Source organism: Camellia sinensis, chromosome 6 (assembly GCF_055761805.1).
Source record: "Camellia sinensis isolate YWXY chromosome 6, ASM5576180v1, whole genome shotgun sequence".
NCBI classification, from domain to species: Eukaryota; Viridiplantae; Streptophyta; class Magnoliopsida; order Ericales; family Theaceae; genus Camellia; species Camellia sinensis.
Window position 1 is genome coordinate 187,222,079 of NC_138966.1, and position 20,748 is coordinate 187,242,826.

A 20,748-nucleotide genomic window follows, 5' to 3' on the forward strand; every position below is an offset into this window, starting at 1 on the left:
TATAATAAGAAATTGATTTAGGTCTCGTTTTGAGAATAAATTTTTTAAGTAATTTTTTGATTTTTTACTAAAATATAATATGAAAAAACTAGTATGTTTGTAATAACTTTTTAAATTTTTATAAAAAAATGTGTAAAAAAATAAAGAGAAATTTTTTTTTAACTTTTTAATATAAATTATTAACTTTTTAATTTTTAAATTAAAAAGTGATATTGACAAACGATGTGAAATTTTTTTGTTTGACTTTTTTAGCTTTTTTATATTGGAATGACAAAATTACCCTCAACTTAGAAATGATATTTTTTTGACTTTTTATTTATATATGAGTTAATTTGATAATTTTACATCTTAAATCAAGTATTTTATTATTTTGTAAATTTATGACTTTTTTCTTTTGTTCTTACGTGCTTATTTAACATAAAAATCAAACCCAGGTTAATTTGGAAATTTTGAAAGTTGTAAATTGTGATTATTCTTTGATTGATTTGACATGGAACAGGTCCGGAAAAAATAGAAGAAAAATGGCTCAGGATATTATTATTTTTTTTCTTTTTTTTTTTAACTAGTAGCTCAGGATAATTTGGGCTAAGTTTGGCATATCTCAAATAATTCATCTTTTTATCTTTTTTTTATCACATCACCTCTCTACTTTTCTACACATCTTTTCGTAAAAAGACAAAAAATACACTTATTTAAGTCATTCCAAACAACCCCTTGATATTAGGAGAATTACTAGTAACAGAAAAAAGTTTTTTTGCAAATTAAATGAAAAAAATATAATATTTTAATTATTAAAATATATCAATATTAATATTAATTTATAATTTTTTTTTTTTTTTTGTTACACTACTGTCCCGTTATTTCCCTTTTGATATTCTTTACACAATGATCCTGAATCCTGATAGTAGAAGTTGAAGTTCGTAGTCATTGATTGAGTCCGTAGGGTGACTGCCAAAAGGGTAATTATTTAGTAATATTGGGATATTATGTTGGATGATTAGAAAATATAAAAAAATATATTTAATAATAATTAATTAAAAAATATAGACACATGTACTTGAGAAATATTAAATAATTTTTCCTTCTAAAAGAGTTTTATTAGAGGAATATTATGTATAAACTAATTTTTTATTAAACACAAAGATAATGAATTTATATTGCTAAATATTTATGGACTCGTGTATTTGTTGAGAATATAGAACATAATCTAATGGACACAAACTAGCAGGGAGACCTCATATAAAAATAAAAATAATAAAATAAAAACAAAAAGAATAATATTATATGTATTAATCAGTGTATACCAATTGATTATGTGATATAATTTAAGAAATTTTTTGTATTTATAACTTGTATAATAAGTGAGGTCAATAATAATATCATAATTAATGTTAATACATTAATTAATACAAATTAATACATGTAATACGAATGAAAAAAAAAAAATCAAAAGATGCTCTACATACAGAGATATATATAATAGTCATCCCATACACACACAACACACACACTCTCTCTCTCTCTCTCTCTGCAATTGAAAATGTCCAACATCTTTTGGAAACACTTCTACCTCTGCTTCTCAAAATTCAAATGCCTCTCCACAACCCTACCACCACCACCTTCACTCTCCTCACAACAAAATCACAACCATCCATCACCACCACCATCACCCACATCAACCCTAATCAAGAACTTCAATTCTCTCTATGACCCCACCACCACCTCATCAGACAACTCCACCACCACCACCTCCTCCTCCCTCTTCTCTTCCGCCTCCGACTCCGACACCGACTCTCCTCCTCCCGACCTCGCCACCATCTTCGCCTCCCAACGCTTCTTCTTCTCCTCCCCCGGCACCTCCAACTCCATCATTCACTCACCGGACCCACCCCGAGAGTCCGTCACGGTGGTCGCCGGAGGTGTAGCCGTTCAGGCCTACTCGCCGGACCCATATTCCGATTTCCGGAGATCAATGCAGGAGATGGTTCAAGCTCATCAGTTAATGGATGTAGAGGCCAATTGGGACTACCTCCATGAACTTCTCTTGTGTTACATCTCACTAAACCCTAAACACACCCACAAGTTCATCGTCGCAGCTTTCTCCGATCTTCTCATTTCGATTATGTCGTCGACGGACCACCACCGGAAACCCAAAAGCCGCCAAAGATCTACCCTCTCGCGGCGGTAGTTGTAAATTTTCTTTCACTTTCTTTTTTGTTTTCTTGGGAAGTGTTTGTGTGCTTTGTCTTTGGTGAGAAAAATGTTATAATCTATGAAGACGAAAGTAAAATGTTTTGAAATTACAAAACAAAGGAAAGCGTGGGATGTTAATATGCCTCGACGGTTGTAATTTAATCTAACGTATTATGTTAGGTGTATAATGAGTTCTAGTATTTTGTTTCATTTTATTTTATTATTTTTGTTGTTGAATCTTCTTGGGAAATGCTAATTTCTCAATGTTGTGTTGTTAATTGATTCTTAATTTTTGTCTTGTATTCCAGACAACTTTTGCGTGCTAACATGTTTGGTAGCTTCGCACATGTACTCATCACACAAGGGGACCTAAGCCTATATGTTGTCCCATGAAGGGGTAGTGGTACATACAAGTGTGTTGAAGTTCAAATGGTCCATGAAGGGGTCCACGCACTCATTTTTTGTGATTGTGTTTGCAAATGTAAATAGGTGTGTTTTCATTTATTTAGGGTTTGTTTGGCTACTTTCTTGAGGTTAAAATAGTTAAAGAAGTTAAAATAGATTATTTTAGTTAAATATGATAAAATATCACATCTAATTTATAATTATTTTATTTTTTTTCTTACAAAAGTCAAAAAAATCAAAAAGTGTATTCCAAACAAGATTTTTTAACCCCAAACTAAAATAGTCAAAAAATTAAAAAGTCAAAAAGTCAATCCACATCTCAAACGAGCTATTATTTATTTTTTGTTTAAATAATTGATTAGGTACTGCAATTACGAAATTTTATAAATAACAATCTCAAAATTTTATAATAACAGAATCAATTGTGTTGTGTTGATTATGAATCGATCATATCAGGATTTAACTTATAACGTAATTTTCATTCTAATTGCTATATTAAGTTATATTGGTATTGAAACGATAAAAACCAATACGCATTAGTGACTAATACTTAAAATTATGATATGCTCGAGAACTAACAGGTGGTGGGTTTGCCCTAGTTTATTTTAAGATAAATTATAAATATATCTCTTGAGATTTATTTAAATTACAAATTATCCTTTGTAGTTTTAAAAATTACATTATGCCTCTTAAGTTTTCTAATTTCATAATAAATAGGTCATTTTATTAATAAATCATCAAGTTAATTAACAATTTTTAATAATGTTAAAATTTTATTTCAATTAATGATTCAAATAATTTTATTATTGCATAGGTGAGCAATTATAAATTTCACTTTTTTAATTAATTCTGTTAAATAAAAAATTATGACAATGGGTTATTTATAATTTTTCAAACCATAAAAAATAATTCGTATTTTAAACAAATTTCAAGAGATATATTTATGACTTACCTTTTATTTTATAGGACATTTTGGACAAAACAAAGTGGATCGAAAGATATTAACAAACACAACAAATGAATGAAATTCCTCTGGATATTATTTATGTTTGATGATAATTTATTAGAGTCAGTTGGTTTAGGTTAGGTTGACACTATACCTACTTCTTATAAGTAGTCTCCATTATTAAATATTAGCCTCCATTTGTTGTGATGTGGGGTTCTAAATCCAATGTTAGTTGACCAATTGTCTGTGGCCTATTTTTCTTCGAGAGCTAAACTGTTGGACGGACTTGGCACTCCTGTAAGACTACTTGATTTAACTATAGAATCTTAGCATACAGAAGTTAAAAACGGAGATGGATAGGAAACATTTCACCCTCATGAAAACTTGAATCCAAAGCTAGTTGCGCATCAAAGGGGAAATAAATTCCCATTGAAAGCAATCCACTTCTTGGGTTACACTTGTAAGTTCTGTTCAAGATATGTTCGATCTATATAGAGGACGTTTTGCATGGATTCCAAGATTAATCGAGAAGTACATAAATTGAACTGGGCACCTAATGATAAAATTTTTTGGAAATAAACTCTACCCACTAAACTATATCATCCTTCGTGTTAAATATAATTAAATTATGAAAAACTACTTAGGATTCTTTTGGAAAGAGTTAAAAAAACTAAAAGTCAGCTTTTAACCAACTTTAGGTAATATCATCTTTCACATTTTTTACACATTTTTTAAAAAAAAATCCAAAAAAATTTAAAAAACCAACTTTTAATCATTTTCCTAAAATAATCCTAAGATAAGTGGCATGGTTTGTCTCGAACTATTTAGTCATCTACACAAAAATAAAAAAATAAATAAATAATACAGTTTTCTGTCTGCCCCAATACATAAACATCAAATTTTTAAAAAAAGTCTAATTTATTTCAAATTTAAATTTGAACTTGGCCGTTATAGTTTGGTTTGTGAAATTCATCACCGGCTTATTTTCGATGATAAGGACTGTACATTTTCTGAGACCATCTGTATATATCATTTATTAAAAAAATTAAGTTAATTCAATAATTGTAATATTTTTATTTTATCGTATTTGTCTTTAAAAAAAAAATAGTCTATTTTCAAATGACACTTATTGTCCAATTTTTCAAAGATAAACGCAATAAATTGAAACAATTACAATTATTGAATAGATCTAATTTTTTACAAAAATGATATACATGAATAATTTTAGGAAAATAATTGTTTGGATTATTCTCAAACATGATAGTCAAGTAAAAATCTTAAAAAATACTAATTATAAGAGGGGTAATAATAACCATTCAGTGTATGGTCATAAATTTTTTATTTTTTCAATTCATGATAAAATTTATAAATTTCAATTATTAAAATTATAAACCTTTTTTAATAAACATGTAATTATTTTTAAAAACATCATCTGATTTGTAATTTTTCCATTATCGATAACTGCCAAAAAGCGCAAGTCAAAAAAATCAATATGTGCCCTGGCTTCATAACTCCAAATATCCGGATTTGTTACAGTCACGCCTGATACTCCAACCGCGGATATAATTCAACAAATGTGAAAAGGTTTTGAGCAAAGTATGGACTGATTTGAAAATAGAGAATTAAATTATTATTTTTTTTTTTATTCTTTGAATTTTAACATTTTGTAAATTATTAAAAATAAAAAATTCGAGGACAATCCCTACACCATTACTCGTCCCCAATTAGGCATTAGTTATCCAACCAAAAACCACACACAACACAACCCTTTCATTCCTCCCTCCAAGAGCACACAAAAATGGCACTTCAGCTCTCATTGCAATTCCCCATATTACCAAAGACCTCTTCTTACCCACAAATCAAACTTACACACAAACCCATGACAATCACGAGAACCACAAAAAGAAACATCACCCAATTCACCATCAAAGCCACCACCAGTGATGAAGAAAACAACAACAACAACAACAACGTCTCTGAGCCCCAAATTGTTAGTACCCAACAGAGCACTCCCAATGAGCAACAACCACAGCCCACCAACAGCTCAACCAGCGATCTGTCGGATTTGGGTTCGGAGATCAAGAAGGCGATGAAGGAGAGAGACGGCGACGGCGGAGGGGATTTGTGGAGCGGAGTGGCGGAGGAGATAAGGGAGATCGAGTGGCCTGCTTTCGGAAAGGTGGTGGGGACCACTGGGGTGGTGCTCGGAGTCATCGCTGGCTCCAGCGTCGTTTTGCTCACTGTTAATGCCGTTCTGGCTGAGCTCTCCGACCGAGTTTTTGCCGGCAAAGGGCTTCAGGATTTCTTCGGATGAGGGTTGGGGTTAGGTTTTGGTACACTGAGAGACACCACAGAGAGTACGGTGCTCCTGATGCTCAAAATAGGACACGTCGGCAGGCTGTGTATGAGAAATTGTGAATTTGTTGGGTTGTGCAATATTATAAGCTTGAATTTCCATAATCTTTTGGCTCAATTCTTTGACCATGTTTGATTAGTTTCATGAGTGATGGAATTGGATTAGTAAGCTTCACATAAATTATGTTTATGTTTAGTTAACAAAAATGACAGGACTACAAATCTCACATGTGGTGAAATTAGCATTCCCATGGAATGTGAATACTATTCAATCTGATGTGATTAACAATACAAAAGACTTGTACCCAAACAAAAAAACATACAATAGGAAAGACTATTTTTTCTGCACTATACAAAAATAATAAAATTACTTATATAATAAGCATTTTTATGTAATTATTTGGTACTTTTAATTGGAAGCAATTTTATCAATTTTTTCAAACCAAAATGTCCTAGAAAAAGAAGAGATCCTAGGCAAATCTCAATCTATAATTATTGAAAAATATTATAAAGCTCAAATTTTTTACTAAATAAATGACTAAATATCTCACATGAATGTGAGATTCATAAAATTACAGACTCTATACCCATATGAAACATTTGATCATTTATTTAATAAAAAATTTAGTATCCCTAACATGACTCATAATTATTTAGTTACTCCTGAATGAATGAAGAATAGATTGACACACAGGCATAAGGATGCCTGGTACATGCCCCATCAATTGCAATTAATTTGAAACTCCCACCAAGTGCAATTTATAGCTTGTTTGTGTAGCAATTGTATAATTTTTTCTTTTGTCCAATCAACAAATATTTTCTTAAATAAGGATTCAAAGAAATGTAAACGTTGTAATAATCTGCTGCATTTGATTTAAAGGACCCAACCAAACACCCGAGTCTCAAAATTATGGTACACATAACAAAAGCTTAAAAGTTCTTGGATAACATCCTCCAAAAACAAAGAAAAGCACCAGGAATTCGAGAAACCTAAAAGCAAATCATTCATTCCCACCTGCAGGACCAACAAGAACTCCCTGTGCAGAGCCTTCCTTCCGCCCAGCATCATCCTGCACTTCGTCAGACTTTCTAATCCTAATTTTGTATTTAGCCTCAAAGTCAGCAACTTCCTTTTTCTTCTTTTCCAAGGCCTCGTTAAGTCGAGCAATTACCTCCTCAAGACCCTCCTTATTGCGCTGAACAGCTGGCAAGACCTCTTTAATTGTTCTCTCCACCAACACGCCTCCAATCATACGATAGCACCGCCTTGATGGATCAAGTGGTTTTATCGCATTCATCACCAATGAGTGCTCACTTGCTTCCATCTCTAGTTCGGTAATTTTTGAGTAAATTTGGTTGATGTCTGACCTCATGGCACCATATATGTTGGCAACTGCTTGCTCATTGATTGGTTCATTAACTTCAGCTTCAGCTTTACCAGACATGATTCTGACACAATCGGAAACAAGTCAGACTACCCTCTATAGCATTCTCATCATATAAATAACACTTTTGGCAGCCAAAGTTCATGCTTATTTTAATTAAAATATTTAACAAAGCTTGAGCATAGTGTTGTAAGAGAGATCCAGTCAACGTGTAAGAATATCAATGAATCATCCATATGGAATCAATCAGTTTAAACACCGCATATAATGTAGCCTTGCTAACAAGGGGTTGTAGTTTTTAAGGCTCTGTTTGTTTGTGTTTTCAAACTAGTTTTCAACGTGGTAGTTTGAGTATGATGTTTGGATGGAGTTGTGGAATTAATTTTCCACAACTCCGCGAAAAGCTCTGTGTATTTTGTCAAAACCGAGCGCGATTTTCAATTTTTTTTTTCGAAATTTGTCCTAACGGGACATCCGGCCGGTCGTCTGGCTGGTTGACCGGAACAGTAATTTTTTTTTTTTAACAATTGATATGTTAATTTTTATATATTCGAAAAAAACATTTTTTGAAATTTTTAAAATTTTTTATGTGCTTTAAAATAATTTTGAGTTGTATGTTTAGTTATGAGTTGTAAATTTTTGTATCAAATATCAAATGTCACATCAACAATTCTCCACACAAATCAAACTCTTTTCAAAACTATTTTCAAAACTCTTTACCAAACAAATTTTCTACACTCAAATCATAATTCCAAACCCCACAAACTCAAAATACAACTCATACTCTCAAATCATAATTACAAAACACAACTAAATGCAACCTAAGTTTTCTGCCATAGCAAAATTTTCACTAAGAAAATGTGTTATCTATATTTTATAAGCTAATAAATGTAGAACATTGTTTGGAACCTGAATTTTTAGGTTTCAAAACCCCCCCACCCCAAAAAAAAAAAAAAAAAAACACAGAAAGGATATCAACAAAAAAAAAGAGCCTAAAATTCTATCCAAACCCTGTCCCAACTTGATCATGCCCAATCAACCAGACCAACCACCCCCCCCAAAAAAAAAAACACAGAAAGTATATCAACAAAAAAAAGAGCCTAAAATTCTATCCAAATCTTGTCCCAACTTGATCATGCCCAATCAACCAGACCACAAGTTCAGATTTTTGGAAACATGCCTCATGATTTAACTCTCTTATGAAAAGCGAAAACAAGCTTAGATATAGTGCCCAATCCAAACAAAACAAGCTTGAAAAGTTACTCCTTTACTGTCCTACAAAACACCAGTATTTTGCTTTCCCAGTGTTGGAATGGAAGGAAATGACATCATTCCTTCCCCTACAGTTTTCTACCATTCAAATCCCAACAAGCAATTTGATCATAGAGAGTCTAAATCATACCACAGCATGGGCTTACCATTATCTTCTCTCTTAATTTTTAGCACAAATTGGAATTTGTTCTATGATCACCATCATCAACCACAAAAACAATACAGATCAAAGAAAGAAAATAAAAACTACTCAAAATTCTGACACAACCAAGTGAGATAGAATTTATAAACTAAAAAATTAAAAAACAAGGAAACGAGTGAATACATGATTCACCTATCTAAACAAGCAACCCAACATGTTTCCCAGTGTCCTCCCCTCCCTCAGCCCCATGCCATTTCCAAACATTCTCAAATCAAATCGAACAGTACAACATCTATTTAGATATTTGAAATCCCTCAAGGTTGGGGGCCAGGAGGATGGATGTCTTGAGTGGTTATTCGTTACACCACAACATTGCTTGGATCAAATTCCACAATTAAGTTTGGTGAATTTTACAAATATTTACCCTTATGTTGGTTTCTTGAATTTCATATTAAAGCATGGCTAGATCAAATCAAACAAATTCAATTTTGATTAATATATTTTCTTATTGAAATGATTATTAATGCTAAGAAACGTTTTAAAAGGATTTATCATCAAACCTTATGCCTCTCTCTGTTATCAAAATCTTACGATTCACGATTCGATTCGCAATTTTTGCAAAATCGATACGACTTTATGGATGAATCTATTTTGGAAGTAAATTTCTAGTGAATTGCACGATTCACAATCAATTCGCAATTCGATTCACTTTTTACAATTAATACAATTTTTAAAACCATTGTATCCGACATATTTTCGTCTCGACATATTTTCGTCTCATTTTGTCTCCATTTTTTTAGTAAAAATGACATAATACGATTTCTAATAGCGTGTTATACCAAAATAACTAACATAAATACATGATTTGTTGTTATTTTACTGCACATGGAGTTTCTAATGGAGTTTCTAATACATGATTTTTAGGTTTCAAAATAATGGCACATGATGTATATCACTTTAATAATTCAAGATGTTAAAAGTAGAACAACAATCTGTGAAGTTGTTGCCAAGTCTTACAAGTTCAATCCAAAATATTGACAGCTTTAGTGTATTATATTCAGAACCTACAATTGATTTTAGTGTGTTATAATTAGACCATCAGAATTTTTAAGTTTTTATTAATTAGGTTAAAGTCAAGTTCTGATAAATTTTAGTGAATACTTTGCAAATCAACGAATCACCAACTCCTATTTATATTAATTTATTCTTATAATAATCCATGTATTACTCCTATTTATATTGATTTATTCATTTTTTAAAATTTTTTGAAGAATTTATTTAAAAATAAAAACACTTTTACTAATTTAAAAACAAATTCACCCAAACATGATATTATATATAGTTAATAGAGCAGAATATATTATATATATGTATATATATATATATATATGTATAACAAAACAATATAATGTATACAGAACTAAAAGTGGTAGCAAAACAAAAGAGAGAAAGAGAGAGCATCGAGAGAAAAGATTAACGAGAGAGAGAGAGAGAGAGAGAGAGAGAGAGACTAACAGTGGTAGATCGGCACAGCAGCGGCAGTGAGAAGAGGAGATGAGATCGGCAAGGGAAGGAGAGGCTAGATCGGCACAGCAGCGAGCGGCGGTGAGGAGAGGAGAAGCTAACAGATCAGCGGCGGTGAGGAGAGGCTAACGGCGGTGAGGAGAGTGAGCCGATCGGCGATGAATCTGTGTGTGAATCGATGAAAGGTTGTACATAGCAGCGGCGTCGTCTCTGTGTGTGTGTGAATGAGATGAAATTGGAATGTGTGGGTGGGTGTCAATTAGGTTTAATTGAGAAATTACTGCGTGTGTGTGAGTATATGTATGGTTGATATAATCTGTAGTTGGTCTGTGGGTGCATAACAGGGGATTTTTTTTTTTTTTTGAAACTTTGGCGGGTCTGATCGGTTAGACCTGCGGGTTGGGCAGTTCCACCCCGTCACCCGCGTCGACCCGCCTCTTCTGGTCCTCCAACCCGCCCAACCCGCCTGTCAAGGTTGAAATTTTGCACGGTTCGGAGCGATTCGATGCGATTTTAAAGATATTATACAGCCCTAATTATAAGCTTGAATTTCCATAATCTTTTGGCTCAATTCTTTGACCATGTTTAATTAGTTTCATGAGTGATGGAATTGGATTAGTAAGCTTTACATAAATTATGTTTAGTTAACAAAAATGAGAGCACTACAAATCTCACATGTGGTAAAATTAGCATTCCCACGGAATGTGAATACTATTCAATCTGATGTGATTAACAATACAAAAGACTTACCCAAAAAAAATACAATAGGAAAGACTATTTTTTCTGCACTATACAAAAATAATAAAATTACTTATATAATAAGCGTTTTTATGTAATTATTTAGTACTTTTAATTGGAAGCAATTTTATCAATTTGTTCAAACCAAAATGTCCTAGGAAAAGAAGAGATCCCAGGCAGGCGATACTACATCTCAATCTATAATTATTGAAAAATATTATAAAGCTCAAATTTTCAACTAAATAAATGACTAAATATCTCACATGAATGTGAGATCCACAAAATTACACACTCCATACCCATATGAAATATTTGATCATTTATTTAATAAAAAATTTAATATCCCTAACATTACTTATAATTATTTAGTTACTCCTGAATGAATGAAGAATAGATTGACACACAGGCATAGGGATGCCTGGTACATGCCCCATCAATTGCAATTAATTTGAAACTCCCACCAAGGGCAATTTATAGCTTGTTTGTGTGGCAATTGTATAATTTTTTCTTTTGTCCAATCAACAAATATTTTCTTAAATAAGGATTCAAAGAAATGTAAACGTTGTAATAATCTGCCGCATTTGATTTAAAGGATCCAACCAAACACCCGAGTCTCAAAATCATGGTACACTACAAAAAAATTACTTTTTTGCGATGGTAAAATGCCGTCGCAAATACTCAAAATGCCGTCTCAAAAGGTTTTTTGCGACGGCAAGTGGGGGATCGCAACAAAGGAGGTTGCAAAAGGATTTTAGCGACGGTATAACGCCGTCACAAAAAAAAAAGGCGACGGTTAAAATGCCTTTTTGCAACGAAAAATACTATCGCCATTAACGCATGAAAATCTGAGTTTTTTTGAGACAGCACTGTGTTGCCGTCGCTACAAGGATTATTTGCGACGGCACAAATACCGTCGCTAAAGGGTTATTTGAGACAGCACTTGATGCCGTCGCTAAAGTACTATTGGCGATGGCAAATGACACCGTCGCTAAAAAACTTCATTTTCAACCAAATGTCCTATCTTTTGCGACAACATTACTGCCGTCACAAAAAACTCTGGTTCTATTTTTCTTTTTGAGACGGTGTGTGTGCTGCCGTCTCAAAAAAAAAAAACTGTAATAAAATTATTAAAAATATGAAAATGACCTGTATTAAATGAAAAATAACTAAAAAAATTATTTTCATTCAGAATTGTTTTCCTGCATTTCTAAAAATTATGAGCTGTGTATACAATTGTTTTCCGGCATTTCTAAAAATTATTTTCATTCAGAATTGTTGGTCTCAACTATGATTCAGGTTATCTGGCCTCGAAGAAAAGCATGCATTCACACCAGGAACATGAAATCCATCAAACAACTTTGATATACAACATATTTTCCATCCTAAGCAATGGGGAAATAGAAAGTAGCAGCATATAAAATCACCAACAAATTTCTCATTAACCAAACCCATAACACCAAGGCTGTGTTTGGTGCCATGGAATGGGACTACATTTTTGGCAATGGACACATAACAATTATGATTCCGAATGATAAAAATTTAGAGGTGCCTAAGAAAAGCATAATGGATCTGGCATTCTAACATCCGATCACAAACCAGCAGCACGTCCTAGAACTTGAAATCTTTTTTCTTCGATTTTCCATCCTTTTCCTGCATTTTCCGTTTCCTCTTCTTCTCATTCTGAAAAATTCCACCTCATCAGAACAAAAGTGTCCATAAATACTAATTAAAACAAGTACAAAATCAGAAAGATCGTGAGAGATGCACACCTCGGCAACCATGTCACTGAAATCCTCCCGCTAACTACGCAGCTTCTCCTCCTCCTTGCTTCCTCATACCTGTGAAATGCAAAATAAATATGAATTAAGCGCCTTGTAGCTAATGTACTGATACTGATACTGACACTAAACAAGCTACGAGGACTCAGACTTACTTTGCATGCAAGACATTGTTCATTATTTTCAACTCTTCTGGTTGTAATGTGACATCAACTTTATCTGATTTTCTGACCTCTGAGCAGATCAACCTAAAAAAGAAATAACATGAACAATAAAATGAGACGCATCATTAAGCCTGTGACTCGTATGGATCAATCACACAGATTATATTTTCAGGTAAATTCACCCCAACACAGAATCTGAAAGGATTTTGCAAATTTGCTTAATTGTAAAATTGAACATGAATGATATATGATTCGCAATCCGGATATAATTAGCAGTTAGGGGAGTAGAAGATCAATGACGGAAAGTGCACAACATGAAATAAATCATTCAGAACTTGCACTATCATATGAAGCATTTGAAACATAATCTAGTGGAATTGAAAAGATAATAATGTAAATTCTTAGCTACCTCAATTCTGCTCACGTATTCTGAGATAACCATCAGTTGTTCCTTATACTTTTCCTATTAAAGCAAGAAACAACAGAAATTAATGAATGATTCATTCATATATGTAAACTGCTTCAAAGATAAATGCATCTGAAATTGCTCTTGATTCATTGATTTCCTACCAATGTGTTAAATGAACTATCAAGGTCAGATTTGAAAGGAACCAATAAAGAAGTATCAAGATCCAACTTCTGATTGGTCGCAGACGGATTTGAGACTACAATTGCTTGACTTTCCCCATTCTGTTTCTATGATATAAAAAAAAAAAACTACACAAGAGCCCAGACAGAAATGATCCCAAAAACGAACAAGCTAAACATAGCAAACAGAGAAAAAGAAACAAAACAACAAACAAAAAATAGAGGCAGCAGGGACAAGCCCCCGCAAACCAAACCCCAACTGAAGCACCAAACCAGCAGCTCAGCCACACCCTTCAAGCAAGGACTTAAACCAGCCAGCACAGAAACTGGGATCAAGACAGCCCCAGAAGACCAGAAAAAAAAAAAAAAAAACCAGACCAGTAGGCATCACCGAAGCAAACAGAAACAGCAACAGCAGACATCACTGCTGCATGGAAAACAGCAACAGCAGACCATGCAGTAAGGAATCCAGCCACAGCAGAGACCACAAACAGAGTGATGGCAAACAACAAATCCAGAGATCCACAGCATGAACCAGATCAAGCACAGCAGTACCACACCAGCAGAAAAAAGAGCAACAGCAATACTAAAAACACACACAGCAAGATCCTGCAAAAGAATCACCCAAGATTTTAGATGATCACACATACTAACAGATTCCTGTTCAACCTCCACATAATTTAGAAGATGGAGAGGTTGAACAGATTCAGAGAGTAGAGGATTGGGAAGACAAGACGAACCAGATATAGTCCTCAATCACTCAACCCTCAAGATACAACACACAGCACTCAAAAACAATATATGAGGCTAAATCACTCAACCCACAACAATAAAACTCCCTCACAAAATGGACCAGATTGGCAAACCTGCAACAAAAAACATTAGAGTTTTTTACTTGCTCAAAAACAATATATATTCCTCCTATTTATTTATGTTTTTCTTACAGTTATGAGCACTTTGGTAGTCTTAACTTTGCATTTTTTTCCCAGTACAACTTTTATCTTTGTACTTGCTCTTGTTGGCGTTTTTTATCCATACAACCGTGGAGCTCTGTTTACTGCACTGGTTGTCAACATGAAGCACTTTACTCATTTTGAAGCAACCATGTATTGAAAGGAACATAATACATAAGGCAGAGAGTGGAAAACCAATTCCACATTAGAACTCAAAACAAAACAGGAACTCACTTGATCTTTGACCACAAGACTGCCGACTTTCACATTATCTTGACTAAGGAAGCCAGAAACTGATCAAGATCCATAATGTATTACAATAGATTTTCCTGAATCACAAATCAACAAAAGCTATTTCAGCCTAAATATGATAATAATCTCTAAATGTCACATGCTTTTCTTATGTTAAACAATTTGAGTTGGGACTTAATAATGTCCAGGCCAAGCATTTATCAACATTATAAAAATCAAAGAAAATAGAATAAGAAATGTACCAATTTTGTGATATGATTTGGACTTGAAGTGCTTGTACTTAGGATGGAATAAGCACGCAATCTGCACACACAAAAATAAAAATAAATAAATAAATAAATTGATTTAATAGGTAATTATTTTAGCAACTAAAGAGCATGTCAAAACCAATAAACAGAGAGCCCCGAAAGGATAGCTGAGCCTCATTTCAGAGAATTCCCTAGTTGAATAATGACCAAAAGGTAAGCTCAATGTACATTCAGTGTGCATGAAAAGCAAACAAACGTTGGATAATTGAAAGAACAGGGACCCAGAATCCATAATCCAAACACACTCTCTGTGTCTTCCTTTCTTTCTTTAAAATTCACTGTGGATGCATTGAACAGTACATGGGTCTTTAAAAGCAACGAAATGCAAAAATAAGAGGAGAGAAGAGAAGAGAAAAGATGAGATTGTACCATGGATTGTTGTCGTCGCCGAACCAGGTCGAAGTCTCCAACGAGAGAGATTGAAATGTTGGAAGTAACATCAATGTCTCACACTGCCATTACAGACAAGCAACACAGACAGAGCTAGAACCTAGCACTATGTTTGGGAACTTAGGAGAGGAAAGAAAAGAAATTATTACTTAAGTAAGAAGAGAAAAGAAAAGAAAAGAAATGATTGTGATTTCTCTCCTTTTTGTTTGGATAAGGAAGAAATAAAAGAAAAGAAATGATTGTGATTTCTCTCATTCTTGTTTGGTTAGGTTTCATTAAGAGAAAAGAAAAGAAATTATTTTATGTTATATTACCAAAATAACCTATTTATATTTTCAATCATTTTATTTCTTTTATTTTTATAGGGACAAAATTGGTATTATGAAAATAGTGGTTTCTTTTCTCTCCTAATCTCTCCACTTTTGGGAAGATTGAAAATGAGACTTATAAGAGAAATGAGTTTCTCTCCATTTCTCTTCATTTCTTCCCATTTCTCTCTACTTAGATTATCCAAACAAATAAGAGAAATATATATCACTCCATTTCTTTTCTTTTCTCTCCAAATCACTCAATCCAAACATAGCGTAAGAGATCAACCAAACTATAACTACAAAAAAGGGTGGGTGGTGGGAAGGAAAGGTGCAAGAGCTCCGGTCAAAGGGAGAGGTGAGAGCTCTGTTTGCTTAGTTTGCAGGTCACGGCCGGAGAGAGAAGCTAAGGACTTCGAAGAACTTCGTTTGCTAGTAATGGCTATTGATAGAGAAGCTAAGGACTCCGACAATGGTCGTCGATGTCTGGATTCCTTCATTCACAGTCGCGAGAGAGAGAGAGAGAGAGAGAGAGAGATTTGGTAAAAATTAGGGATTTTGGTTCTAAGAGATTGGGGATTTTGGGGGGCGCGAGAATGGAAAAAAAGGGGGAAACCGAGCGGGCGGGATTGGGAAAAAAAATAATAATAATAATAATTTTCATCACAAATGAATATTTAAATAATAAAAATAAATAAATAATAATTTTCATTTTCTTTTCGTTACTAAGGTTAAGAATTTATTTGTTTCATTTTTATTTTAATGAATGAAAAATTATTATTATTATTTTTTATTTGGTAGAAGTAAGAATAATATTTTAATAAAAAATATTTTCTATTAAGAGTGATGAGTGAGAGAGAGAGACAGAGAGAGAGAGAGACAAACAGACAAAGAGAGAAAGAGATAGAGAGAGAGAGACAGAAAAAGAGAAAGAAACAAGAGATGAGCGATACAAAAAGAGAGAGAAAGAGAGCGAAAAAAGATGAACGAGAGAGAGAATAGAAAAATGGAGAGATAGAGAGAAGATAGATGAGCGAGAGAGACAGAGAGAGAAAAAAGAGAGATGAGCGAGAGAGACAGAGAGAGAAAAGAGATGAGAGAGAGAGAGATGAGCGAGAGAGATAGAGAGAGAAGACAAATTAGAGAGATAGAGAGAAGAAAGATGAACGAAAGACACACAGACAGATAGACAAACATATAAAGAAAAAAGAGTGATGAGTGAAAGAGAGAAAGAGAAAAGTGGTGGTAGTTGAATGGCATTTGCAGTAATGGTAAATGTGGTAGAGAAGATGGGTGGTGAGAGAGAGAGATGAGTGAGAGACGAATAGAGAAAAGAGATAGAGAGAGAAAGAGACAGAGTAATGAGAGAGAAAGAGACAGAGTAATGAGAGAGAAAGAGACAGAGTAATGAGCGAGAAAGAGACAAAGTGGTTGCTAAAAGTACATTTTCTTGTAGTGAATCGCTAAATCGAAAGGGAGCTCAATAAATAAAGAAGAGATGATGGAGAGAGTGAGCAAGGCGAACACAGTGGGGGGAGAGAGAGACAGACAGACAGACAGACAGGCTGACAGAGAGAAAGAGATAGAGAGAGAGATAAACAGAAAAAGAGAGAGGAACAAGAGATGAGCAAGAGATAAACTAAAAGATAGCAAAAGAAAGTGAAAAAAGATTAACGAGAGAGACATAGAAAAAAAAAAAGACAGAGAGAGTGGTAGTGGTAGTGGTAGTGGTAGTGGTTGTGGTCATAGTTCTACCCATTGATTTAAGTGTGGTGTTTGCTTTGAGCTTTCAAATCATAATTCTACATCCATTTTTCAAAACTCAATTCAAGATATAATCATTACTTTTCGAAACTCATAACCAAACACATAATTCAAAACTCTTTTCAAAGCTTAATTCAAATCAATTTTTTAAATATTTTAAATATTTTAATTTTGTGAGAGACAGATAAAGAAGAGACAGAGAGACAGAGATAGAGTGAGAGAGAGAGAGAGAGAGAGAGAGAGACAAAGTAGTTGCTAAAAGTGTATTTCTTATAATGGATCGATAAATCAAGAAAGAGCTCGATAAATAGAGAAGATAAGAGTAAGAGAGTGAGCAAGGTGAACATAGTGAGGGATAAATAGACAAGTAGACAGAAAGAGAGAGAGAGAGAGAGAGAGAGAGAAAAGTGATGAGTGAGAGAGAGACAGGGAGAGAAAGATAGACAGAAAAAGAGACAAAGAGAGAGAGATAGAGGGAGAGATAGAAAAAGAGAGAGAAACAAGAGATGAGCGAGAGATAGACAAAAAAAGAGAGAAATAGAGCGAAAAGAGATGAGCGAGAGAGAGACACAGAAAAAGAGAGAGACAGAGAGAGAAGAGAAATGGGCGAGAGAGAAAGAGAGAAGAGAGATGAGCGAAAGAGACAGAGAGAGAAAACAGATGAGAGAGATAGAGAGAAGAGAGATAGGCGAGAGACACAGAGAGAACATGAGAGAGAGAAACAGACAGACTGAGAAAGAAGAGTGATGAGTGAAAGAGATAAAGAGAAGAGAAAGAGATAGAGACAGAGAGATAGGAGATGAAAAAATGAATGAAAAGAGAAATGTTATATCAAAAGTAAGACAACATTGTTTTTTTTTATTTTTTTTGCGACAGAAAAATATCGTTGAATTTATTCAAACCATTTTGTGACTGTATATATATGAAGCTATCTCAAAACCACAATCACTATGCTAGGTTAGAGTTTTTCAAAAACTCTTTTGAGAAAATTATACTTTCTTGTTTTCCGTGTTATATTGTTTTTACTAAATTTTTTTAATATTTTAAGTATTTTTTTTAATTTTTAGACACCTCTAACATAAATACACCTAAAAATTAAAAAAGTTGTAAAAAAAATCTTTTAAAAATTCACTAAATACCAAAAAATACAAAAAAAAAAACAATAATTCAATACATTTTTTTTTTGTATTTTTATGTATTTATTAATTTTTAAAAATATTTTTTCATAAATTTTTTATTTTTTGGATACATCTAAGTAAGGTGCATCTTAAAAAAATATTTAAAATTTTAAAAATATTCACTAAAAATAAAATAAAAAACACGAAAGTCATTTTTTGCGATGGCAGAAAATGCCGTCTAAAAAAAGCAGAGTATTTGCGACGGCACCATTTGTCGTCTCAAAAAAGTAGAGCATTTGCGACGACACTATTTGCCGTCTCAAAAAATGAGAGTATTTGCGACGGTATTTTCTGCCGTCGCAAATACTCTCATTTTTTGAGACGGCAAATTGTGCCATCGCAAATTCTCTCAAAAAACTCTGCTTTTTTTAGATGACAAATGGTGTCGTCGCAAATACTCTGCTTTTTTGAGACGGCAAGTGTGCCGTCACAAATAGTTCCGTCTCATAAACCCACTTTTCTTGTAGTGGTACACAAAACAAAAGCTTAAAAGTTCTTGGATCACATCCTCCAAAAACAAAGAAAAACACCAGGAATTCGAGAAACCTAAAAGCAAATCATTCATTCCCACCTGCAGGACCAACAAGAACTCCCTGTGCAGAGCCTTCCTTCCGCCCAGCATCATCCTGCACTTCGTCAGACTTTCTAATCCTAATTTTGTATTTAGCCTCAAAGTCAGCAACTTCCTTTTTCTTCTTTTCCAAGGCCTCGTTAAGTCGAGCAATTACCTCCTCAAGACCCTCCTTATTGCGCTGAACAGCTGGCAAGACCTCTTTAATTGTTCTCTCCACCAACACGTCTCCAATCATACGATAGCACCGCCTTGATGGATCAAGTGGTTTTATCGCATTCATCACCAATGAGTGCTCACTTGCTTCCATCTCTAGTTCGGTAATTTTTGAGTAAATTTGGTTGATGTCTGACCTCATGGCACCATATATGTTGGCAACTGCTTGCTCATTGATTGGTTCATTACCTTCAGCTTCAGCTTTACCAGACATGATTCTGACACAATCGGAAACAAGTCAGACTACCCTCTATAGCATTCTCATCATATAAATAACACTTTTGGCAGCCAAAGTTCATGCTTATTTTAATTAAAATATTTAACAAAGCTTGAGCATAGTGTTGTAAGAGAGATCCAGTCAACGTGTAAGAATATCAATGAATCATCCATATGGTATCAATCAGTTTAAACACCGCATATAATGTAGCCTCGCGAACAAGGGGTTGTAGTTTTTAAGTTTTCTGCCATAGCAAAATTTTCACGAAGAAAATGTGTTTATCTATATTTTATAAGCTAATAAATGTAGAACATTGTTTGGAACTTGAATTTTTAGGTTTCAAACCCCTCCTCCCCCCCCCCCCCCCCAAAAAAAAAAATCCAAAAAAAAAAACACAGAAAGGATATCAACAAAAAAAAGAGCCTAAAATTCTATCCAAACGCTGTCCCAACTTGATCATGCCCAATCAACCAGACCACAAGTTCAGATTTTTGGAAACATGCTTCATGATTACTCTTTTATGAAAAGTGAAAACAAGCTTAGATATAGTGCCCAATCCAAACAAAACAAGCTTGAAAAGTTACTCCTTTACGGCCCTACAAAACACCAGTGTTTTGCTTTCCCAGTGTTGGAATGGAAGGAAATGACATCATTCCTTCCCCTACAGTTTTCTACCATTCAAATCCCAACAAGCAATTTGATCATAAAGAGTCTAAATCATACTACAGCATGGGCTTACCATTATCTTCTCTCTCTTAATTTTTAGCACAAATTGGAATTTGTTCTATGATCACCATCATCAAACACAAAAACAATACACATCAAAGAAAGAAAATAAAAACTACTCAAAATTCTGACACAACCAAGTGAGATAGAATTTATAAAATAAAAAATAAAAAAACAAGGAAAAGAGTGTATACATGATTCACCTATCTAAACAAGCAACCCAACATGTTTCCCAGTGTCCTCTCCTTCCTCAGCCCCATGCCATTTCCAAACATTCTCAAATCAAATCGAGCAGTACAACATCTATTTAGATATTTGAACTCCCCAAAGGTTTGGGGCTGGGAGGATGGATGTCTTGAGTGGTTATTCGTTACA

General features: G+C 33.7%; 2 protein-coding genes and 2 pseudogenes across 5 annotated transcripts in view; 1 reads left to right on the plus strand and 3 right to left on the minus strand.

Annotated features, from left to right (window-relative positions):
• LOC114303994 (prefoldin subunit 2 pseudogene) overlaps positions 1-20,748 on the minus strand; it is a 232,628-nt pseudogene that overhangs the window by 158,053 nt on the left and 53,827 nt on the right. The gene's annotated exons all lie outside the window — the stretch shown is intronic.
• Positions 1,517-2,471, plus strand: LOC114303997 (transcription repressor OFP11). The gene has a single exon (XM_028249180.2). The coding sequence runs from the start codon at positions 1,541-1,543 to the stop codon at positions 2,186-2,188; it is 648 nt and encodes a 215-aa protein (XP_028104981.2). The 5' UTR covers positions 1,517-1,540; the 3' UTR covers positions 2,189-2,471.
• Positions 6,744-15,450, minus strand: LOC114303993 (prefoldin subunit 2). The gene is made up of 11 exons (XM_082872841.1): positions 15,373-15,450; positions 14,938-14,998; positions 14,678-14,772; positions 14,435-14,552; positions 14,231-14,356; positions 13,473-14,099; positions 13,312-13,365; positions 12,894-12,986; positions 12,730-12,798; positions 10,214-12,640; positions 6,744-7,348 (listed from the first exon to the last, which is right to left on the minus strand). The coding sequence occupies exon 11, from the start codon at positions 7,342-7,344 to the stop codon at positions 6,901-6,903; it is 444 nt and encodes a 147-aa protein (XP_082728967.1). The 5' UTR covers positions 7,345-7,348; positions 10,214-12,640; positions 12,730-12,798; positions 12,894-12,986; positions 13,312-13,365; positions 13,473-14,099; positions 14,231-14,356; positions 14,435-14,552; positions 14,678-14,772; positions 14,938-14,998; positions 15,373-15,450; the 3' UTR covers positions 6,744-6,900.
• LOC145792164 (prefoldin subunit 2 pseudogene) overlaps positions 16,289-20,748 on the minus strand; it is a 48,220-nt pseudogene continuing 43,760 nt past the window's right edge. For both annotated transcript variants that reach the window (XR_014331348.1, XR_014331347.1), the window contains exon 2: positions 16,289-19,648. The product of XR_014331348.1 is annotated as a prefoldin subunit 2 pseudogene, transcript variant X2 (transcript). The remainder of the gene's footprint in view (positions 19,649-20,748) is intronic.

What these genes read in the sequence shown, in the direction of transcription:
- LOC114303997 (XM_028249180.2), top strand. Translation starts at nt 1,541, where the DNA reads ATGTCCAACATCTTTTGGAAACACTTCTACCTCTGCTTCTCAAAATTC.
- LOC114303993 (XM_082872841.1), bottom strand. Translation starts at nt 7,344, where the DNA reads ATGTCTGGTAAAGCTGAAGCTGAAGTTAATGAACCAATCAATGAGCAA.